Here is a 25,136-nt window from a genome sequence, read left to right as displayed (position 1 = left end):
GAGTATTAATGGGAAATGGGTGAAGAGAATCTTATGGCTTCTTCACAATCCTGCATTTAGCTGTGTTTTATGACCAACACCAACACAGCGGATCTACCCTCTAAGGTTTAGCAGCTTTTTAAAGGATACAGTAATGGGCAACAGGCATTTAAAGAGTCTGTGTTGTACAGAACTGACTACTTGACATTGAAAGCATTTCACCTCCTGACCCTAACAATTTCCTCCATCAGTGTTTACTTAGAAGCTGGAATGTTTGTTTCTTATCCCTAAAGGAATAGATTGTTGTAATGTGCAACAATCCTGCAATTATAAACAGGAAGCGTAAATGTGAAAGATATCCTATCCCCTGCACTTTGATAGTGATGCATATATGCCATAATAAACAGAATAAACAGGCCGAGATAAGAGAGTAAATGATCCACTAGATGGCTCTGTCTTACCTAATGCATTGGGTCTCATCACTGCAAGAAAGTGTTATAAAGTCATCTCTGTGGTGGTACAATAACCACGATTGCAATTCTACTACCAAAATGAGTGCTGTGTTTTAGCTATTTCTCAGCACATAACTAGATTATTGCTTAAACCTCTAGTCAGGATTCCTGCTTCAGATCACCATGGAGTCTCTCTTCCCCATCCTCCCTCATTCGTGGCATTTAGGTAGATGCTGGATGAGATTGGGCTATTCTATTACATTGTCTGTACAGTTTCTCTCTGGACCTACAGCTGAAAATAACCACTTGGTTTACTTAGTGGCACTAGAAGGTAAACCAGGAATTTGAACAATCCAAACATTTTCTGAGAGAAAAAATAAGACTTAAACGATTACATCACTCTGGAGCCAGTCAAGCCTTTACATCCATGCTTTATTATCACCATTTTCTTTCTACGGAGCCAACACTTTGCTTCAAAAAGGTAACCATTGCACAAAAACAATTTTCTGATATCAAACCTTCTAGCTCTCCAATTTAGCTATTATAATTATATTTAAAAATTTGCACCCACAGCCACTGCATCTCTGAAATATGTTTGCCTATGAATGTCAACCTGAAGTTCTGTACAAGTGCTCAGACATAAAAATCATTCCTCATTCACTCATGCGATCAGTGTTCAAAAACATGGCATTTGTTTTTATCAAGTACTGTATTTAAGTACATTTGCTCTCACAAAGCCAGAAGACACACAGGCAGGTGCAAGAAAAAATCACAGTGGGATCCAATTTGCAGTATTAACAATAGGGGACCCGTTTAGAATGGGAACTCCACTCTCGTAGTAAATTGGGTCAGAGCAGAGTTCCTGTGAGTCAGTGGCATCTAACTGGAAGGACTTGGATTTCCAGCTTGGATTATTTATTAAAGGAATTTGGTTAATGCCACACATTAGACCCTAGTATATACATATATACAGTAGCCCCTCATAACACTGCCGCACCCTAATTAATACAGAAGCCATAAAAAGCACTAGTACATACACTGGAGTTGTTTCTGTAGAACTTGCTGTTAATTAAGCCACTCCTCCAGCATTGTAGACCCAATACTCCAAGTTAAAAAAATCATCTGACAGCCATTTGATTGATGGCAGTTTTTTTTTTACTTGATTAATGAATTAATGGAGTTGTATTCTTCCTACACCTCTCCCTCAGACGCCAACTCAAAGGCATAATTTTAGAATTCAGTAAGTATAGTCCAGAGGGAGTTTTTATACCAGGTTTGGCCAGGTATACTTTTAAAAGGTGAACACTGGAGAATTGGAAGTTTAGTGACTATCCAGGCCTCACTATGATACATTTACAAAGCACCCAAAGACACCATATAGAGAGGGTCCACTGTATATAAAGTCATCAACAACCAAAAATGCAGTGTTTCACTTGACTAGTTTTGACAGGCTCATAGATGGGACCAGAATATCTTTGAAGATTGGTTGAAAGTTAGGACCAGGATGAGTTGCATTTTGCAGCAATGTTTCGATGACCGTCTGTTTCATGTCCCTGTTGGCATCACCCCTCATCACCATCAGCGCTGTAATGTGCTCTTCCCTGGAGCAGTCAAAGTGAAAATAGTTAAGACAATAAAGTAAGAATACACCACAATTTGATTTAAAACTTAATCAGTTCTCGAGTACCATAAGCTGGAAAAAAATCATTATTGGAAAACTGTGCATTGCTCAAAACACAAGAGGAGTTGTAAGACAGCATTTGAAAGAAAAACAAATCAATAGGCACCAATTTTTAACAAATAACAATGCACTGAGTGAAAATTTTCACCAGTGGGTTATACAAGACAAAATTACATTTGTAAAGCACCTTTCATGTCGGGAGGATGTCCCGAGGTGCTGAACAGTCAGGGATTAGGACCCGAGCGGAGGCGGTTGGGATCAGGAAGGGTGGAGGGCAGACATGGTAGGAGGGTGGCCGAAGGCTCCGTCGAAGGGGTCTCGAGGCATGCCTTGAAGGAGGCAAATGAGCGAGGCGAAGGGAATGTGGGATGGAGTTCCAGGAGGTGGGGGCAGAGAGGCTGAACCGCCGATGGTGGGGCTGGCCAGGCGAGGGACACGAAGCCTGCTGAGCAGAGGGAGCGGACAGGTTGATAAAGAGTTAGCAGGTCAGAGAGGTAGGAGGGGGCAAGGCCATGGAGGGTCTTGAAGGTGAGGATGAGGATTTTGAACTTGATTCTCTGAGGGATAAAGAGCTGGGTGAGGATGGGAGTGATAGGGTCACAGAGCCTGATGCGGGAGAGGACACGAAGTTCAGAGTTCTGGATGATCTGCAGCTTGTGGAGGGAAGAGTTGGGAAGGCCAACAAGCAGGGAGTTGACATAGTCGAGTCTGGATACAATAATGAAGGTAGGTATGAGGGTTTTGGTGCCCTGAGGGTGAGGCAGTGGCAGAGTCGGGCAATATTGTGGAGGTGGGAGAAAGCAGAGCAGGTTATGCACAGATATAGGGTAGAAAGGACAGCTGAGGGTTGAAGAAGACGCCCAGGTTCCTGACTAGCTTGGTGAGGTGGAGTGTGCATCCATGGATGCTGATGCTGCCAGTGCCTGAAATGCGGAGGCACTGTCATGTGCCAATCAGGAAAGTTTGCAGAGACAAAGTGGAGCCAGTGTGAGAGGTAGGTCTGAACCATTCAAAGATAAACTTGAAGGTTGAGGTGGAGGAGGATAGAGTAGTCCACAGTGTCGAAGGCAGCAGATGTCGAGGAGATGGAGAGCTCTGGTCAAGATGGACAGAATCTAATTAAACACCTTGAGTGGGGCTGTTTCCATATTGTGGGCAGAACGGAAACCCGATTGGAAGGGTTCATAAAGTGAATGGCAGGAGAGGAAGGAGTGAAGCTGGGAAGCAACAATGCTTTCAAAGACCTTGGAAAGGAAAGGGAGTTTAGAGATGGGGCAGTAGTTTGTGAGCAGGGATGGATCCAGAGAAGGTTTTTTTTAGGATAGGGGTGATGACAGCTGTTTTTAGCAGGGTGGGATCGGTGCCAGTTGACAGGTTCGAAATTGTGGAGGGAGGAATGGGTAAGGGCCGGAGTGTGAGGGAGCGATGGGGAGGGGGTGGCGGATGAAAAGGCGGAGGTGGCTGAACGGATCCCCTCGATTTTGGTCTTGAGGAAATCCAGCATCTCCTCGCAGTTGGGAGTTGAAGGAGAGGATGAGCGAGGCGTGAGAAGGTGTATGAAGCAGCCAGTTGGTAGTGAAGAAAAGGAACCTGGGGTTGACCTTGGCCTCCAAGATTACCTTGGAAAGGAGGGATGATTTAGCTTAGGTGAGGGTGGAGTGGTCAGTTTTTAATGTGGTCCAGCCAGATCTGCCGGTGGACCGTTATATCAGATTTGAGCCACATGTGTTTGGCGGCATGCACCTGACCCTTGAGGGAATGTAGGTGGCTGGTGTACCAGGGTGAGCAGAAGGTGATTCAGGAGGTGAGGGGGGACAGGGCATCGAGAATGGTGGAGAGGGAGTTGTGGAGAGTGACCGAGGAGGATAGGCCGGTGCAGGAGGTAGGCCAGCGGGGAGAAGTTCAGATGACTCCAGGGCAGTGGAGAGGGAGTGCGCGAAGAGTCTTTTCCAGGGTCGGTAGGAGATGGAGGTGGGTTGGGTGGCGGTGGGGAGAGGGATTGTGGAGTTAAGAGAGATTAAATATTGATCTGGGATGGCTTCATCGGTGGTTGTCTGGTCTGAGGCAGAGGCCCTGGGTAAGCACCAGATCGAGTGGGTGGCAGAGTGGATATGGAGGGAGAGGTCGTGAGAGGAGAGAGGAGAAATCGGTGGAGGTGGAGCAAGAGGGAATTAAGTGCAGGTTGAAGTTGCCTGGGATCAGGAGGTGTTCAGAATAGAGGCAGAGGGAAGCTAGGAGGGCGGAGATGTCAGAGATGAAGATGGGGGAGAGTTTGGGGGACGATAAATCAGGAGAATTTTGAGGGAAAAATTGGAGGAATGGTAGAGGCTTAGGTGCTCGAAGGAGGGGAATGAGCCGGAGGAGTAGGGGTACAGAGCAAGTGAGGACCTGGAGATGAGGGCCATACCACCACCATGTGGTTAGGACGTGGGGTATGATGGAAGCTGTAGCCAGGTGGAGTGGCCTGTCAGAGTGAAGGTGTTGCCTGGGGTGATCCAGGTATCAGTGAAAGCCATGATATTGATGTTTTCATCAACGATGATGTCGTTGATGGTGAGAGCCTTGTGAGAAAGGGAGTGGACATTTTGTAGGCCGATGCAGAGGAGACAGTTGGCAGAAGAATGTGTAAGATGAGAGGGGCTGGTGGGAGGATTGGCAGGGAGAGTGCGAATGTGGATGAGGGAGGAGAGGTTAGCCCTCGGGATCTGGGTTTGGATCCAGCGGGGCTTGTGGTGATAGTGAGGAATGGGGTTGCTGCTGGACAGTCAATGTCGAGTACTACGTTGAGTCCGACAGAGGAATCCCAGGCTGGAGCAGAGAGAGGCTGTGTGACGGTCAAGTGGGGATAGGAGGCAAGGAGACGGAGAGAGAGAACAGAGCACGAGAGTTGCAGGGTAGGGAGCATTTTGGGGGAAAAGCAGCTCGGGTTGGGGTTGGGGGCAGCATTCAAGATGCACACTCTGAGATTTGAGGCAGGCGGTTAGTGGGGTATGGTCAACCCACAGGCATGGAGGCTGCAGGGCTAGAGGTATGCAGAGGTGGGAGAGGGGCTAGGGCACTCATTGTGTTATCCATCAGGTTGTCAAACTTCAAAGGTAACACCGAGCAGCCTGCAGGGAAAAGACAGAGGGGAAAGAGATACCAATAAACTATACCACACCTGGTTCCTGGGATTCAAACCTTGCGGGCAATTTGATTATAAACTCTTGTGAGGTGAAGATTAATATAGTAATGAATTGCTCTTCACAGATCGTATTTTTGATTTCACAGGTGACTTTTTTGTTTAAAATAATCAGATCGATAGTTTGATGAAATGCAAGAAAGTGCTTTAAGCTCTGCTCACTGGACCATTCTCCTCTATTTGCCTTAAATTTATTGATCTTGTCATGCAAGCTTCTCTGATTCTCCACTGGTCAGTAAACTTACCAATTTTGTGTGAGCTTAAAACAATATAATGTTTCTGAGTGCAGTGGTTGAGGGAGAGCAAGTATTAGTTTTCAAATATGAACTAGATAAATATCTTAGAAGGAATTTGCAGCGATATAGGGAAAAAACAAATAACTAGGACTGAGTGGAATGCTCTTTCAAAGAGCCAGCAGACATAGTGGGCCTAATGGCATTCTTCTGTGTTTAAATTCCTATGGTTCTATAAACTCATGGATTGATATGTTTACTAATGATCCAAGTATTGGGTTCTTAGTTTTGGTAAATCCTCTCTTCTTTGATATCTCCAGTCCACAGGCAATTCATTCCTCAAAAGCAAGAGTAGCCAAATGCGGTCCAGACCAAAGTTGAAAGTGGGGAGAACAAAGTTAGTGCACTGTTTATAACTAAAGCCTGTTCTCACAACTATTGATAGGGACAATGTCAATAAAATAATGTTAGCAGTACACTGGGGATCTCACCTGACATCAGGATACTTATTAACCAATGTTGACACCTCAAGACACAGCAAAGATGGATCAGTAAGTTTGAGGACTTCAGCCAAAGCTGGAATAGCATCACACAGCACCTCAACGTCCTCACCAAAGCCCTACATAAAAGAAAGTTAAGCTTGAACATCTTGGCAGCACATATCTACACAAATAGTGCTATGGTGCAATATCAGTCAAATCTATAGGTATAAAGTAATATTTATATACTAACACGTATACATTTGATTAATGTATTTTTTTCTTCCTTTACCCACCTTCCCTGTTTCCCTGGAGAAGCCTTAATGCACCTCACAGCTGAGGATTTGCAGACTCCAATTTTTCCATTCCTTCCTAAGCAGAGATGCAAGGTACAGACTCAAAGGTTTCCCACAGTAGAGTGGAAATTAGTGATTCAGCAGGGCGGGAGTGGTAAATCTCCATCTTTCTCTGTCACACATGCTCACGCTACAAAGCCGCATGGCGACATCAACATGCTGCACCACTGTGACAGCTCAGAACAAATGTTCATGTTTTGGGTCTTCATTTACGTTGTTCCTATTTCGAGACTTCTCGAACCAGAGGCCTGCTCTAGGATAATCCAATATGGTGGTGCTCAACAGTGGCAAGCCTGGGCACAAAAGTTCCCAGGCAAAGTTCTTAAACTCAGGAAGCCACTGAGTGCTGGTCTAGTTTGAAGAGAGCAAGTTTGAAACTGGAAGGGCATTATTTTACTGAGCTGCTTCCAAGCAGTTAGATACAGCACAGCATTGACTGAAACCTGGCACCAAGAAGCTTCGCTTCTTTCTTAGCTGCAGAGTAGTTTGTGGGGTGGGAGTTGGATCTTGGATCAAAAGATGACAAAGTAAATACCTTAGTCGTCACCACTGATACCCTGACATAATCCATGCACAATCTCATGAATCATTGAAACAGACTCCAGAGATAAAGATATCGATGAATAAACGCACAATCCAAACAATAGTTCACACGTATGAAAGGAGACGAAAACAGACTTACAGTGGAGAGCTTCCTAAACAAGAATCGAAATTGATTTCCCTCCTTGATAATTTTCTCAGCCCCCTCTTTGCGCTCCTCTGACCCCCTGAAGGTTATTCTTTTCTGCATCATAGCTTTGATGTACTCCACCACTACTCTGCGATGGGCCTCGTTTGTTATTGCCTGCAAAAAAAGGCGAGAGGAGCAGGGCAATGATATTAATCCTCCCATCCATTTAAACATCTGAAAGATTCTGCTAACCAAAACAGTTTATATAATACAGCCAGTTCACATAACGACAAATAGTTGCAGAGAGTAGTGTACAGCAGTTCTTTACAATATAACTGTTCCCATTGAATTTGTTCCCTGAAACTGTCTGGTCCAGTTTCAGTGACAAATGCATTTTCTAAAAATGTGAAACTGCATAAAGTAGAGCCCACCTACAAAAAGTCTTGCCCCATCAGAGACCTGTTTGCAAAGAGCTTGTAGGTCAGAAATATGATAGCATTCTTTAAAATACAAACTTTGATCCTCTTTTAATACATATCAGTAGTAAGACGTCCATCCTTCCAAATTAGAAACGGCAGAATATTTAATCAAATAAACAGAATAAAATTGTCACTGTGGTCTGTTAAAAACACCTATTAGTTTTAATAGCCACAAATGCAATCAATTATTCCAGAATTCCCCTGTAAGATATTAGTATTATTCTATAAATCCTTTATTTTCCAGGTGGTACAGAGCACTACCGGCCAGGTACTTGGGTGCTCAGCCAGCAGTGTTAAGCACTTTGAGACATCCTCCCAACATGAAAGAACTTTACAAAAGTAAACTGTACTGTGTATAAATAAACTGAGTACAATATAGGCTTCCAACATCTCAGTTTATCTACAACTGAGTACGGAACATCGTTTAGAATATTCAAAACTTAAAAAAAAGAGATAATATCCTTGCACTCTACAAAGAAGCAGCCTTCTTAATGATTCTAAAAGGAACACTATATTTAATTGAAAGTGAGTTTAATTCATACCTTGCAGAAGGGCTTTTTAATCCTTGCAAAGTCATTGAAATAATCGTCGACTGTAACACAAATTGTATCCACTGCATTGGAGCCTGTAAGCCACTTTTTAGTCATCAGTTCCTGGAGATGAGGCTGTAATAAATCATTTTGATGTTAACATTACTCAGAAATTGTAAACCGAAACAGCTCTGCCATATGTAGTTCACCTCGTCCACTCATGAAGCCAGATTGTAAGTTGCAACTTAGTCTAGGTCTGGGCTTAAAGTACAAAAGGCAACGAGAATGTTAGAGGCGAGGTTGATTTTAAAGAATCTGCCCTTGAATTATAAACCAGGATAAGGTTGCTTGAAAGAAAAAAGGCCTGATTATAAATTATAAACGAACACTTTCCTAATCTGCAGGTTTACTGAATACCAAAAGCACTGGAAATACCACTCTGAAAGAAGACTCTCAGAGCACTTCACCAGCCAGCCAGGGTACAACAGTTCTGCTCATTTCCTCCTCCCTGTTACGTGTATGTGTGTCGTAAAGGGAACAGTTAGTGCCCACCTTCACCTCTTGCTTTCCAAGAGAAGACAATACATCAGAAATTCACTTAGCATGCATTAATTTATGGCCCGTTAGTCTTCTGAATGTAACAGTAATAATAATCCTTGCATTCGATACAGCACCTTATCATGTCGTTGAGACGTCTCAAAGCGCTTCACAGGTTATACAGTAAAGTATAGTGACTGTGTGTTTTGTGGGCAAAAGCACAGCAGTGTCCCACAAACATCGTGGATTGAGTGACCAATTTTTTTTATATGGAGGGATTATTACCCTTGGAAAAGCAATCCGCCAATCTACCTAACATTGGTAAACAGGTGCGTGTGGAGTAAGGAAACTTGCCTGCGCTTTTGCCCTGACCTGGCCCGCCCGGGAATCAAACCCGATTAATAATCATACATTATTTTCAAACAAAATCAAATCAATTTGCATAGTCTTTGTATAAAACACTCCATCCATTTAGAAAATGTGATTTTGATATTCGGTCTTCAAATTCAACATTTATCAAAACAAGCATCACAATAATGTCGATCTGTACATGAAGATACATTTCAGCATGCACCAACCTCCAGATCCAGGAAGACTTCATTCAGAAGGTAGGAGCAAGCCTCTTTAGCTATGACTTCTAGAGTTGCCTCTATAGTTGTCTCATCCTCAATTTCACTCTTCATGTACTTCCTCCTTAAACTGTTGACAGACTCTCTGTAGTAAGCAGAATGCATTATTTTAAACCAACAACAAATGGAAAAGGGGCACCTTTCAAGAATCTTGAGAATTTTTGCAACACAAGAACAAATCTCCAAATGTCCTGATAAAGTTGCGATTCTGATCATTTTCACACACTACAGGGCCACCAGTAATGACCTGGTACCATGCACTTATCATTTCAATTGTAACGGTAAGCACTCTCCATTACAACAACAAATTACATTTATTTAGCACCTTTCATCTTGGGAAGACATCCCAAGTCGCTGGACAATGAGGGGTTTGCATCTGAGTTGCGGGTTGGAATCAGACAGGGGCTGAGAGCTTGGGGGGTGGAGAAAGATGATCGAAGGCACAATCGAAAAGAAAGTCTTAAGATAGGCCTTGAAGGAAGCAAGGAAGAGGCGAGGCGGAGGGGCTACGGGATGGAATTCCAGACGGTGGGGGCAGAAAGGCTGAAGGCCCATCCGCTGACAGCGGAGCAGGCGGGGCGGGGAACGTGGAGCAGGCCAGTGCCTGTAGAGTGGAGGGAGAGGACAGGTTGGTGATGTTTTAATAAGTGGCAGAGGTAGGGCGTTCTTTCTTAGTTATTAACTTTAATCCACTTTTTAAAAAATCTAAAAGGGAAGTTTCAATGTGACAAGCTGTTCATTGCAGTGCAAATGTACATGAGTTTAAGAGTCACAATTTTAATAAGATTTTACACTCACTTGAAAGTTTGACAGTTGTTGACGACTGCGATCATGTATTGAATGTAGAACTGAGGATACTGGCGATCTTTCAAGTGGTCTTCTTTATAAAGCATCACTTCTTCTCTATATCTGGTCAATGGAGAAAAGCCCCATTATAGACAAATCAGATGCACTATACATGCAAAATCTGTCTTGCTCCCCATTCACATCAAGAAGCTTTGTAATCCAATTGAGAGAGGATTCTCCAGTCATCAGTAAATTTACAGACCTTGGTCAACAAGAGCATTTTTCTGAAAATCGATTGATATCTGGAGAATTCTGCCTTCCAAAGTTTCAAGACAATCACTATTTTTAAAATCTTAGCACCAACAAACAAAATAAAAGTTGTGAATCTAACAATCAGATAGCAACTAATCCCAGTAAGATGAATAATAAAGTAAGGTTTGGTTTAAAGTAAAGATTAAGTGGGTGCATAACCACCAGAATGTATTTCCACATCAGTCTATTGAATAAATGTCATCACACATACAACTCCAGAATTCTGGAGCCCACATTTAGAAATGAGAATTGGGCATAGAGCTCATTTCACTCCTCTTGGCCACTGCTAAATGGGCTGGCTAAAACTTAATGGCAAACAGGCTTGAATAAAGAAGAACGGTGCTGCTCACCTGCTAAGAAAAGAGTTCATTTGCTGAAGACATAATGACAGCATCTTAAGCTTTAGGTCATCATTGATTTGAGCAGCTACCTGCAGGTTCTGTTCAAACATCTGAAACCAGAAATGTTAGATAAGGAGAACAATTAAACGATTTGAGTGTATATAACTTAGTTAGGCGAAAGCAGGAGATTACTAAAGCAGCAATTCCCATGGTACAGCTTTAGACCTGATGTATCAATTTAAACATGGTAGCATAGGCAATACCTTGTACTGAATATTTTATGATTCTTTGTTTAAGATATCGACTACAGCACATTTTTTTCACTGTTGTAAAAGACTCCGTCCTAATGTGGAGGGGATAAAAGCGTCAAAAGATAGTAAGTCAGGATGGTGCCAGAAAATACATAATTGTCTTTCGCGACACCTTAAACATGCAATGAATTTCAAGAGTGAAAACTATGGATTACTAACCACAGTATTAAATGAATAGTTACCTGAAATACAATAGCTGGCAGTGTAGTCTGGAAATATCCATCCTGATCTGCCTCTGGTTCTTGATCTTTTTTCCAGTCTTTCTTGTCCGTTTCAAGGGCTTTTCGTAACCAGCCAATAATGTTGGACTGTAAAGTTTTAAAAAGGCATGCAGTTGAATAATTCAAGATAATTAGATTTTCCTCAGTATTAGTATTAGTATAACAGATCTTTGTTATTGCAGATAAAATGTCGAGAAGTCTTCCTGGGAGAGTTGGGGGGGGGGGGGGGGGGGGGGGGGTGGTGGTGGTACTATTTACATTTATAGAGTACCTTTTACGTCAAGAGGACGTCTCAAAGCACTTAGAAAAGTTTAAGCGCTCAACGTTTTAGCTGGTTAAACTCCACCAATACTCCAATATGCACTTGGGAGTCCCAAGCCTTGGCTCTTACCAACTTGCACCTAATACTCTCCAGAATTAAGTAAGCAGGGTGCATCCCCTCCAGGACAGACAGAGTCCATATTCCATTCTAGATACAGGGTGGCATACACATGTAGAATTCTCAGTTTGGCTTGGATACTCTTAAGCAACGTGATGGATTGCCACATGGGAACACACAAATATGTCAGTCAGACCACACAAAAAAGTATGCACATAACCATGTCAGACCATACCGGCAGACACAACACATTATTTATTCAAACTAGACAATGTGCCAATGTACCTCCCACATTGGCCTAATGAGTAATGGCACAGCCAAACATCTGGTGGAGGAGAAAATTAAGGTTTTGAAATACAACTCCAATATTAGTTGTGGCAGCAAAAATCCTCCTAGTAACTGGCTATGAGGAAATGAAGTCTCAGTTTCACACATACCCTGTTGGATTTGCTAAGACATTAATGTCCCCTTATGTTCATCCATTCTTTTACTGACAAACCAAAAGCAACAAATTAGGTTAAAACATCAAGTAGATTTCTTTCCAGAAACGTTGTAATCTTGGTATCACACACACACGTTACAAGTTGTGTACTCACAGTAAGTGTGGTCATATATTTGCCAAGAAGCTGATTAATCACTTCAGATGAGAGCAGGGGCTGTAAGGTGCTCACGTCTACCTCTGGAACCAGATCTGGGTGTCTCATCATTTCTGGACTACAAAATAGGACATGAAATAAAATGAGACAAAAACATTGATAGAAGTGAAGATTCAGCAGGATTTGAATTAGGGCAACCCTGAACATATCACAACAGAGAGAACCTGGTAGCCTTTATCTATTTGGGTTTTGTTATCAGTAGCATTTGTATTTTGCTGCCACAGAAAAGCATAGTCTAACATCACTGTCCTGAATTCAACAGGAATAAGTCAGAATCTGAATTGCTGCCAAACATCTTGAGGTTAGCTGCTTTGATTCACTCACTTCAGGGGTCAATAAAGCCATTGGCCCCATGTCCACTACTTTTTTTAAAACACTTGGCCTATTTGTTTGGTAATATATTTTTCTGTCACTCTCTCTGGTCTTTTACACTTCCCCCCCCCCCATATCATGAAAGGCAATTGCCTTTGTCCGGCATCTTACCTTCACCCACCTCCGACCGCCACCTACCATCCCAAATATCACTGCTAATAGGGCTCAGAATTGGGAAACAACCCAGATAAGAGAAAAATCCCAGTCTCACGCTCTATTCTGTGCCACCCCCCCCACCTTCGCCCTCCCTCCCCTCCCCACACACCCACACACCCTATGTAAAACTTGCCTCTTGTAGGTGTTCAGAACCCAGGTTAGAAGCGAAACTATTTCATTGGCCTCTAGGTCCTCCATGGTAAGTTCCTGGACGCGGGCTGCCAGCGCTTGGTGATACAAGTTCAGGAAGCATTCAAAAATTCTGTATTGAACAGGGAAACATTGCACCATGAAGCTCTTCATAACTATCAAGTCTTCAACCACGTATTTGCGGGTAATCTCCAGGTGACGCACCAACCACATTTTGTCCGACTCCCTGGTTTCTGCCTGACTGGCTTCGATTCGGTTGTTAACGGTCCGTTCTAGAATCTCGAACAACTTGGCTTTCCACTTCTTCGGCCTCCCGGGAGGAATGAAGCCAGTCTGCTTCTGCCTGTCCAGCATCCGTTTGTCAAGTTTTTCTTCTCGTTCAATGACTCGAATCAAGGAGACGAGATGAGTCGGGTCCTGGCGGACTGTGACCGATGCTCTCTGTACCATCATCCATATCTGCTTGCCCATCGCCTCAGACAACTTCTCTACTTTCCGAAAATAAACCTGGATGAGGTTCATATCACGAGTGTTCTTGCTGTCCATCCGATACTGTTCGTACATCAGGTCATCTCGGGAACGCTCCAGGTCCATTAGCTTTCGATGCGCTAAGAGCAACTTCCCTTCTTCGATGAGGTTAAAGGTCTCCTCCACTATCTCTGGAACTGGAAACAAGGCAAAAAAGAGAACTAACAACTTTGTGGTGACTGGGTGACTTGTAACATTTACCAGTTTGATACCAGGTCTGGCAGGTTACTGCTATCAGGAACGACTCAATAGGTAAGGCCTTTTTTTTTGCTTGAGAACACATTTAAGGGGGGACGTAACACAGTTGTTTAAAATTAAGAAAGGGTTTGATAAGGTTAGTGTAAATTGGCTGTTCTCAATGGTTAGGGAGTCTGTAGCCAGAAGACATAAGCACAAAAGAGCGACCAGGGGATCTAGAAGAGAATTTAGGGGGAAATACTTCACACAGAGGGTAATGAGAATTGGAATTTGCTGCCTGAAGAGGTAATCATTTTTGATTATGTTTTGAAATATAGGAACAGTATTCAGCCCCTTGAGCCTGTTCTACCATTCTATAAGATCATGTCTGATCTGCACCTCAACTCTAATTACCTGCCCTTGTCCCATATCCCTCTATACCTTAACCTAACAAATATCTATCCACCTCAGTATTGAAAATGAATGGATCCAGCATCCACAGGCTTTTGGGGGAGAGAATTCCCGATTTCCACTACTTATTAGCTGAAAAATTGCCTCCTGATTTCACTCCTAAATGACCTAGCTCTCATTTTAAGATTATGCCTCCTTGTTCTGGATTCCTCCACCAGAATAAATAGTTTTTCTGTATCTATTAGATTAGATAGTTTGCTTTTAGGAAATAACAACATGGGATATAGTACATAGGTAGTTCGGGACATATATGCATGCGACTGTCAGGAAGGTGGAAGGCGAAGTAGATGGATCTTGGTCTTTTTTCGTTTAGCATATGTTCTTACGTACCCTATCGAATCTGTTTATTATTTTAAAAACCTCAATCAGATCACCCCTCAACCTTCTACACTCAAGGGAATTGAGATCAAGATTAAACAACCTGTCCTCATAATTTAACCCTTTAATCAGATATTAGAGTCCTGTAGCTCAGTGGTTAGAGCACTCGCTTTGCAAGCGAGAGACCTGAGTTCAATTCCAGGCAGGTCAGGGCGAAACCTTGGGCAAGTTTCCTTACTCCACACAGAGCCTAATAATAATCCCTCCAAAACCAAAAACAATAATAAATTGGTCACTTTCAATCTACGACTGTTTGTGGGACATTGCTGTGCGCAATTGGCTGCCGCGTTCGTCCACAAATATATAGTCAATTCACTTTACAGTGTGTGTTCTCTGAAGCGCTTTGGGATGTCCTCCCAACGTGAAAAAGCGCTATATCAAATGCAAGGATTATTATTATATTATTATTATTAGATATTGTAAACACAAGTTCAGATAGTGTAAATGCATTTAAGCGGAAGCTAGAACTTCACATGATTGAGAGGTGAATAAAAGGGTATGGGAGGGAGGGAGTAAGGAGTACTAAGGAGACTTGTGGGGTCTAAACACTGGCATGGACTGGTTAGGTAAAGTATCTGTGCTGAACATTCTTCAGAAATCTTTGTAAATCTTGGGGGTGGAAATGCAGCTTTAATGCATGTCAAGTAATTATAAATTTCAAATTAATTTTACATACACATAAAAATGTTTCAGCGAATTAAGTTATTTCTAAACAAGTTAAACTTATGCTGATCACCCAAAGTAGTCATTTTCTCTAAATCCTTATAATGAGATCAGAGCAATATTGTAATAGCTTATTCACAGTATTCTCAAGGGAGCAACAATTAAATTGTATTTTGTAAGTTCCAAATTATTGCCAAATTGAGAAAAAAAAGTATGTCACTTGCATACATCAGTTAAAAGCTTCATGTACATTTTACACTCCTCAAAGAACTTTCAAACTTCTCATGAAAAGTTATTGAAAGTTATATTCATTCTCTACTATTGAAAGTTATATTCATTCTCTATTATTATTATTATTACAAATGTGTTCATTTTTATATTACTTTCAGCCTAAAGTTTCTGTAAATCACATGCAGATTCATTAAAAAGAAAATTACCTGAAAAAATATTTTTTAGATTTTCTACAGCAGCTGCCAACTGGCTATGCTGTACCACAGCGTCTTTCACATCCTTCAGGTTCTCAATTGTATTAATGCTCTGTCTCCAGTCCTTACTGACATCTGCCAGGGAGTGCTGAATGTCTTTAACATCATTCAAGGCAGTGTGAAGCTGGCTGAGCCCAGTCCTTACTCCATCCAATTGAGATTGGATAGCTGCCTGAAAGACAATTGAAAATAAAACATTTGTAAAAAGAGCTCCAAGAAACACAAGACTTTAAGTATGGAGACCCTGGAAGAAATCTCAATAATTTCAAAGATCTGAACGTCCTATTAATTCCCTCAGTGAGCCAATGTGTTTTGCTTAGCAGTATGCCACAGGTTTTGGTATGCGATTTAAATGATGCACAAACCTTTTCATTAAATACTGCCGAATGCTTACTTCATTCAAAGCAAAATAGGAAGATAGCATGAAAACTTTGGATAACAAGCTAACTCATCCACTAAAACTTCCCTTTATTGGCAATTAATCCCTCTGCCATCTTTTGGTAAAATTTCACAGTTTAAAATTTGTAAGAGTTGACACTTTAAGGTCTGGATGCACTCAACTCAGAATAAATGAGAAGAAATATACTTTTCCCCTCGATAATAATCTATCCTCTTCTTGGCCATGCATTTACCAGTTTAGCTAGCATGTGCATCTGTTGGAAAGGAATTAGAAAGATAAAAAGTTAATCTAATGTTCACTAAAATTGAAAAAGCCTGATGTGACTGAGTAACAAAGATGGAAGGGGCAAGAAAGAGGAGGAACACAGACTTTTATTTATTAATGAATGCTATTAAAGGAGCCACCTGCAAGTAGCTACGAAAATATTGATGACAACAAACTGATGTCTTCGTAACATAGTAATGTACAGTTACTGAAGCTTAAGTAAAAAGGCAGCTCTTCAAGTGAGGCAATTAAATTACTGCCATGGTCAGTTTGATATCTCTTCTTTTTAAAAAGTTTTCCACAGTTTTAAAATGATACACAAAAAACAAAAAGTACATCTTTTTAAAAATCTCATCACTATATCAGAATGTAGAGCAGATCCTCTCTGCTTTACCATATCCAATAAAGAAACCCTGTTTTGGGCAACAGTTCAGCATCTCCAAGCTCAAGTAGTGTGCATAATGTATTGCTTAGCATGATCACTGACTCTTTATGCACTGACCTTCAGTCTGGCTTCCACAGATGCCTTCTTGCGAGCTTCCCGCCTGCGATATTGTTCCACTTTGTCCAGCTGATCAGGTCGTTGCAGCATCCCAGCCACTCGCTGCACAGCTGTCGCCATTGCTTCCCGGTCAGTCTTTTCCATCTTCAAGATCTACTGCAAGTGCATTAACAACCTGTTAGAATAACCTGAAAGACATTTCTGCAGATTCATTTCAAACCTTTAATTATATTCCATCAGGACACAATCAATATTTTCGCCCACAAAATACACAAAATATCCCATGAAGCGCTTTGAGACATCGCAATGGTGTGATAAGGCACTGTATAAAATGCAAGGATTATTATTATTATAACCAGTCTGCAGACAACTAGCTTTGAGACAGGAAGAACACTGGTGGATTGAGGGAGGGCATTCCAAGATTCTGTTGGTTTATTTTCTAACATCTGTTCAAACCAACGCTCTCAGAAACCACCAATGTAAAACAAGCAATATTGTCTGGTGTATAAATTATTGAATTTGTGGGCACAAAGATTGGTGGTAAAGATTATTGTGTTACTGGATGGAACAAGTCTTCTATTAATGACTCACACTATCATTACACTCTCCTGTTTAGGAATTACATTTGCTGAAAGAAAAATAAACCAAAAGTGGAGGAAAAAGGAAACAAATGTTTCAGTGATAGGTTCCCCTGGCAAGGCCCTGGAGGAATATGAAAATCAAATAAATGGGAGTATAGGTCAACATTATCAGTATAAATTTGTTGTAGCACAAGCCCAGAATGGACAAAATCAGATAACAAGATGGAGATACTAAATATGGAGGACTTGGGTCACCAGCTCACAATGGATCTTTCTCTACATTATACTTTAGTGGGCATTAGCTGATGGTTTGTCATGTGGGAGAACTTCAGGCTTTTTTTAGAATAGTGCCATGTAGGTAGCGCTGACTGCAGCTTCCTCCTATGATTTCACTTCCCTAATTCAATGTCAGGCCCAGACATGTTCTGAAGGCCCTTTATTAGCCCTGATGCAGTGTATTAATCAAGAGCTTTGTGTCTGAAAGAAATCACAATCAGAGCAAGTTTTTTTTTACAATATTCAAAAGTATTAATTTCTCTGAGATATCAGCGGGATATTTATGGTAACCTCACCATAGGTCAAACTAACTACACTAACAGACCTTTTATATCAGGGGTGTCAAACTCATCTGGCTGCAAGAGCCATTTAAGTTGACACTACTTGGTGGGTCGCACTGTAAAAAATATTATACGCAATACATTGTATACATAATGTCATTGGTTTATTGGGAATGTTACTCAGGCAATGCAGAATGCACAGGTTTGAATGTGTAACGCCTTATATTAAAGAAAGGGTTGGATTAAAGAAAAATTCCAGTGCAGTATATCAATTGAATTTTAGAAACTATTGGGCGGGCCACCAAATATCACCTCATATTGTTATTATTATGGGCTGCCAGCAGTATATTTGACACCCCTGCACAACACATGAAAGAATTCCCCTCCCTCCTTCAAGCAACCCTCAGTCTTCTGTTGACAAGACTGAGACCAGGAAGTCACCATGCAGCGAATCTGCAATAAATTGGTTCACAGTTATTTTGTTAATGCAACAATTTCTGCCAGGAAAGGCTGCGATTTCCTTACTTCACTTGTCTTAAGTGGATTAACTTTAAACAAAAAGCAATTCAGTGTTTCAGCTAAATGCCTCAAATATCAGCACTGCCGACCAAGAAAGTGATGACAAATACCTCCTGAATTCACCAGCACTTTACAATGGAGGCCATTCGGATCCTCCAACAAAGTTCTGAATAAAGGAAGTTTGTTTATACTGTGTAAAGCATTAAGCTTTTTTTATTAAAAAAAAGTGTAGTACTGCAATCAGCATTCTGGTGTACAGTGAATCTAAAAACTGTGTAGACTAAATTACGAAAGCTGTGTGCTTCAAAACTGATTAATGCAGACATGGTGATTCTCACAAATCAAGTCAGAGTAAAGATTTGTTTAAAAAATATAATTAAGCATCGCCAGGCTGCGTTCACTGACTGCCAGGCTTAGTGTCGGTCACTCACTGCCACGATCAGTGCTAGTCACACACTGCCAGCCTCAGTGTCGGTCACTCACTGCCTGGCTGGGATCACTCACTGCCAGGCTCAGTGCTGGTCACTCACTGCTAGACTCAGTGATGATCACTCACTGCCAGGCTTAATGCTGGTCACTCACTGCCAGGCTTAGTGCTGGTCACTCACTGCCAGACTCAGTGATGATCACTCACTGCCAGGCTCAGTGCTGGTCACTCAGTGCCAAGTTGAGGTCACTCAGTGCCAGGCTGCGGTCACTCAGTGCCAGGCTGTGGTCACTCAGTGCCAGGCTTAGTGCTGGTCACTCAGTGCCAAGTTGAGGTCACTCAGTGCCAGGCTGTGGTCACTCGGTGCCAGGCTGTGGTCACTCAGTGCCAGGCTGTGGTCACTCGGTGCCAGGCTGTGGTCACTCAGTGCCAGGCTGTGGTCACTCAGTGCCAGGCTGTGGTCACTCGGTGCCAGGCTGTGGTCACTCGGTGCCAGGCTGTGGTCACTCGGTGCCAGGCTGTGGTCACTCGGTGCCAGGCTGTGGTCACTCGGTGCCAGGCTGTGGTCACTCGGTGCCAGGCTGTGGTCACTCGGTGCCAGGCTGTGGTCACTCGGTGCCAGGCTGTGGTCACTCGGTGCCAGGCTGTGGTCACTCAGTGCCAGGCTCATTGCTGGTAATTCGGTTTCCAGTCACTCACTGCCGGGCTCGGGTCACTCACTGCCAGTGTCGGGGGTCGGGGTGGAGGGAGGGAGGGATTGGGAGGGGAGGCGGAGGGAGGGATTGGGAGGGGAGGTGGAGGGAGGGATTGGGAGGGGAGGTGGAGGGAGGGATTGGGAGGTGGAGGGAGGGAGGGATTGGGAGGGGAGGTGGAGGGAGGGAGGGAGGGAGGGATTGGGAGGTGGAGGGAGGGTGGGATTGGGAGGGGAGGTGGAGGGGAGGTGGAGGGAGGGATTGGGAGGTGGAGGGAGGGTGGGATTGGGAGGGAGGTGGAGGGAGGGAGGGATTGGGAGGGGAGTGGAGGGAGGGATTGGGAGGGGAGGCGGAGGGAGGGAATGGGAGGGGAGGCGGAGGGAGGGATTGGGAGGGGAGGTGGAGGGAGGGTGGGATTGGGAGGGGAGGTGGAGGGAGGGAGGGAGGGAGGGATTGGGAGGTGGAGGGAGGGAGGGAATGGGAGGGGAGGTGGAGGGAGGGAGGGATTGGGAGGTGGAGGGAGGGAGGGATTGGGAGGGGAGGTGGAGGGAGGGATTGGGAGGGGAGGCGGAGGGAGGGATTGGGAGGGGAGGCGGAGGGAGGGATTGGGAGGGGAGGCGGAGGGAGGGATTGGGAGGTGGAGGCGGAGGGAGGGAGGGATTGGGAGGTGGAGGGAGGGAGGGAATGGGAGGGGAGGCGGAGGGAGGGATTGGGAGGTGGAGGCGGAGGGAGGGAGGGATTGGGAGGTGGAGGGAGGGAGGGAATGGGAGGGGAGGTGGAGGGAGGGTGGGATTGGGAGGGGAGGTGGAGGGAGGGAGGGATTGGGAGGTGGAGGGAGGGAGGGAATGGGAGGTGGAGGAAGGGATTGGGAGGGGAGGTGGAGGGAGGGAGGGATTGGGAGGTGGAGGGAGGGAGGGATTGGGAGGTGGAGGGAGGGATTGGGAGGTGGAGGAGTGCTGTTACCTTACGAGCGGCTCCGGAGCCTCAACCGTCAACCGACGAAGCTCGCGGATCAACCGTCACCTCATCCGGAAGCCGCGGCGCATGCCGGGAGCTGCAGTCCTCCGGCGCGGTGGGTGCCGGGAGCTGTGGTTCTCAGGCTCCTTCGGGTTGGCCCGTGACTGTGCGCATGCGCGTGTCTTGTTCCTCACAGGGGAGGATCCTTGCATTTTGATACAGTCACAACATCTCAAAGCGCTTCACAGGTTACACTGTAAAGTGGTATTGACTGCGTAATTTGTGGGCAAACGCAGCAGCCAATTGCGCACGCCAATGCCCCACAAGCAGCCATGGAGTGGGCAACCAATTTTATTTGGGGGCTTTGTTGGTCAGGACTTGGGGAGAAACTCCCTTCCCTTTTTGAACAGCGCCACGGGATCATGAACAACCACCCGAACAGGCAGACGGGACCTCGGTTCAACGACTCATCCGAAGGATGGCACCTCTTAACAATGCAACGCGCCCCCCCCCCCGCCCCCCCGCCCCCCCTCCCCCAGCACTGTATTGGAAAGTCAGCTTAAACTGTGCTTCCAAATCCCGACCTGGGGCTTGGACCTGCAACCTTCTGACTCAGAGGTGAATGTGCTACCAACTGAGCTTGGCTGCTGAATTTAAACCCATTGAGAAATATTGGACTTTTTGCATTTCATCTACAGAAACCGACAGGCACTCCGCTCTACCCTGTGCAGCGCTTTGATCCCTTCGAATTTGGACTTGAGGAATTTCATCATCTCCTTACATTTGGAGTTGGAGGCGAGAATGATGGGATGGGAAGGTGGGTGGAGGAGCTGGTTTGTGGTGGAGTAGAGGAGCCTAGGGTTATCCTTGTTTTCAGGACAGTCCTGGAGTAGAAGGATGATAGCGGTGAACTGTTAGAATTGTATTATTGCCTGCGGCATTCAGCTGTGCCTTGAGGGAGTGGAGATGGCTGATATTTGAGGGGGTTTTGTGGGAATAGGAGCGGTGTACGACGTGATGGGGGCAACAACATGATGGGAGCAACAACATGTTCAAGGGCAGCTTTTCAAAAATAATAATAATAGTCCTTGCATTTGATATAGTGACTTATCACACGGTTCAGATGTCTCAAAGCCGTTCACAGAATATAAGAGTGAATTGATTGTATATTTTCTTGGCGAAACACGGTAGTCAATTGTGCACAGCAATGTCCAACAAATTGTTGTGGATTGATTGAGCAAATTTTTTTGGAGGAATTATTATCCCCGGAAAGTGATCTGCCAATAGACTAACAACTGGATTCCTACTTACTCTATCTTTCTGCCTCCACCCTCAACTCCAAGACCACTGCTGTCCTGACAGACTGTCTGTCAGACATTAAGTCCTGGATGAGGGGAAATTTCCTACAGTTGAATGTGAACCAGACTGAGGCCCTCCTGATTGGCTCATGCCAGCGCCTCTGCACCTCAGGCTCTGGCAACATCAACCTCCATGGTTGCTCACTACAACTCACCAAGCCGGTCAGGAGCCTGGGTGTCTTGTTCGACCCTCAACTGTCTTTTCTCCCCCACATTCAAGCCATGACCCGCTCTGCCTTCTCTCACCTCCGTAACATCGCCCGACTCTGCCACTACCTCACCCCTCAGGCCACTGAAACTCTTGTTCATGCCTTCATCACCTCCAGCCTCGACTATGCAAACTCCCTGCTTGTTGCCTTCCCAACTCCTCCGTCCACAGGCTGCAGATAATCCAGAACTATGCAGCCCGTGTCCTCTCCCGCACCAAACTCCATGACCCCATCTCCCCCATTCTCGCCCGACTCCATTGGCTCCTTATCCTTCAGAGGATCCAGTTCAAGATCCTGGTCCTCACATACAAAGCCCTCCATGGACTCGCCCCACCCTACCTCTGCGACCTCCTAACCCCCTACCAACCCACCCGTTCCCTCCGCTCAGCCGGCTCTGGCCTGCTCCACGTCCTCCGACCCACCCGCCTCAGCATTGGCGGGAGAGCCTTCAGCCACTCTGCCCCCAACCTCTGGAATTCTACCCCCCAGTCACTCCGCCTCGCCACCTCCGTAGACTCCTTCAAGTCCCACTCCTCTTTGACCAGGCCATCGGCCACCCCCCTTCCCCTCCCCTCCCTTACCTCCCCAACCCCAGCTCGGGTCTGAAATGCTGCACTCTGTCCAGCGCCTTGGGACATCCTCCCAACGTGAAAGGCGCTATATAAATGTATTCTTGTTGTTGTTACTGCTAGGTTAACATAGGCGTGTGGAGTAAGAAATTATCCTATGGTTTCGCCCTGCCTCGGAATCGTAACTGGGTCTTCTCGCTTGCATGGACTCCACATATGTTAATCCACAAATGTTAATTTACAAGTTGAATTAGTGAGAAGGATTAAACAAATCTGCTGTAATGTGACCAAAAGCATTGTCTGTGGTCTTCTAAACGCTAACATTGGTCCTTGGAAACTTGCTCAAAGATTGATAGTGATTATTATTGGCTGAAAACAGTAATCCATAATGCCTGCTGTAATGTGACATCCTAAATATCTGAGTAAGATATACTAGCCACAACAAATGAAAATTCACTGCCAAGTCTCTCTAAGACTGGTTTTATGCCACAACATATTAAGTTACGTGGATTCTGAGTTCTCTACATGTTCGATGGGAACCAGACTTAATTTTCGAATTATACCAGATTTGCAGGCTAGGGAAAAAGTTTGTTTTTTTTAACCTGGCACAGTGAATCAGACTATGAGCAGACATTGCGTGCAGCGCCTCACCACTCAGCAGAATTGTAGGTTAAAGTTTAATTCATCCATTATTGCTGGCAGACTCTTCACACACCTCACACCTGCTTTTTGTCTATTGGAATATTTGAAACACACCAGCTCTCAACACGGAAATATTTGCATTTTATCCTTAGACCCATCTGATTTTTTTTCGCCATGAACTTCACATTTTACCTTTACATTCATGAATAATGAAACCATCTGTTATTTGAGTCCTTGTTCATTATGCGGGTGATTCATTTCTTCTGATTTATTATTCTTTTGGATATTCTGGCCATGTTTAGCAACAACTTGCATTCTTTACATGGGGTAGCATCTCGGAGAGCAGGTTAGTATTCTCTTCTCTCCACCTACTTGTAAGACTCTTATGTTACACTGGAGAAAATGGCTGCATTCAGATTTTACACTTAATTATTGAATTCCATTTTAACATATGGGTCTTATATAATAATAATAATTCTTGCATTTGATATAGCGCTTTTCACGTCTTCTAGATGTCTCAAAGATCTTCATATAAGAAACAGCTGCTTTTTTAAACCTTACTTCACTTAACAACAATAACAAAATTGCATTTGTAAAGCGCCTTTCACGTCTGGAGGACGTCCCAAGGCGCTGGACAGACAGAGTTTTAGACCCGAGCTGGGGGTCGTGGTCAGGGAGCGTGGAGGGCAGGGGGGGAAGCAGGGTGATCAAAAGCACGGTCATAGAGGAGGCTCTTGAGATGGGTCTTGAAGCAGGCAAGGGAGGGTGTGAGGTGGATGGACTGCGAGATGGAGTTCCAGGGGGTGGGGCTGGTCTCTATGCTTTTCCTGAGAAATCCACCCTATCAAAAAAAATCTCTTTCAGCGATTTCAAACTGGGTAAAACCCCAGTCAATTATCAGCGCAATATGTAATTAATGGAGAATGATTAGGATCTGACAAAGAAAAGAGCTTCACTTCTCAAAATATCTCTAACATCTCGTCATCAGAAGTGGGTGACCCATATTGGATGAATGATTAACATCTGACAAGCACGGGTTAGAGCGCTCACTCGGAGGACAGCAGGTACCAATCTCTATGCAAGCAATGCAAATGCCATCAATTGAATGGAGTGAACATCAGATCCATCTCCTGGAGGGTTGGGGAAAGACTGGTGTATCCCAAATTAATGCAAGTTCATTCTGTTACGATGCAGATTATTATTACACTAGAGCCATGCCTGATCTACTAAACTCATCTTTGGGATTTGCAGTAGATTGAGCATTAAACCCCTGATTGGTAATGACCTTATAAACTAGTTCATCATGTTAGGTTCATCTCACTGTAAAATGCAACATTGGGATATACTACAGATCAATAGTTCCTATATTGGAGTTTCTTTGGCCACATAAACTCACTTTGAGATACAGTTATAATACTGTAATATAACACTTCCACTTGATATATTGCTTTATCTCATTGAAATATCTCCAAGCACTTCACCCAGTTTCCGATAAAGTATGTAATGATTGTAGGTGAAATGGGTGGTTTCAAGATGGAAGTAGACAGTTTGTGAAAGATAAAGGCTTGAGGGTGTATGGGAATAGGCATGGCAGTGAGATTGAATGAACACCTTGTCTTGAGAGCCAGTTCAGAATCAATTAGCCAAATGGCCTCCTTCTGCGCTGTCTCAGATTCTATGAATTGTGAAGTTATGCTTTATTCTATCAGTGTGTATGATATAACACACAGTGCAAATGTGCACAGAATTTTTCCCCATACTTTTCAAGGTGATAGCAGTATTTTGAAGTCACTGCAGTTGCTGCTGTAAAGATATTTGTGTGTGTGCTGGTTTCATGCCATAGATAATCAGGAGAAAGCACAAGAGG

General features: G+C 44.0%; 1 protein-coding gene across 2 annotated transcripts; it reads right to left on the bottom strand.

Moving 5' to 3' along the window:
• Positions 1-845: 845 nt before the first annotated feature.
• On the bottom strand, positions 846-20,577 carry exoc3 (exocyst complex component 3). 2 transcript variants are annotated; one of them, XM_007889661.2, is made up of 13 exons: positions 20,498-20,577; positions 16,759-16,914; positions 15,545-15,764; positions 12,874-13,555; positions 12,153-12,270; positions 11,139-11,264; positions 10,655-10,755; positions 10,005-10,115; positions 9,156-9,291; positions 8,053-8,175; positions 7,044-7,205; positions 6,018-6,145; positions 846-2,032 (listed from the first exon to the last, which is right to left on the bottom strand). In XM_007889661.2, exons 2-13 carry the CDS (start codon positions 16,900-16,902, stop codon positions 1,861-1,863), a joined length of 2,223 nt encoding a protein of 740 aa, XP_007887852.1. In that variant the 5' UTR covers positions 16,903-16,914; positions 20,498-20,577; the 3' UTR covers positions 846-1,860. The 2 variants fall into 2 exon arrangements, with proteins under 2 accessions (XP_007887852.1, XP_042188056.1); XM_042332122.1 differs by having other exon boundaries at positions 16,759-16,946; positions 20,498-20,568.
• Positions 20,578-25,136: the final 4,559 nt, after the last annotated feature.

The sequence above is a fragment of the Callorhinchus milii genome, unplaced genomic scaffold, assembly GCF_018977255.1.
Source record: "Callorhinchus milii isolate IMCB2004 unplaced genomic scaffold, IMCB_Cmil_1.0 Scaffold2, whole genome shotgun sequence".
Classification (NCBI taxonomy): domain Eukaryota; kingdom Metazoa; phylum Chordata; class Chondrichthyes; order Chimaeriformes; family Callorhinchidae; genus Callorhinchus; species Callorhinchus milii.
The sequence above is the reverse complement of the archived record's forward strand: the minus strand, read 5'-3'. Positions and strand labels throughout refer to the sequence as shown.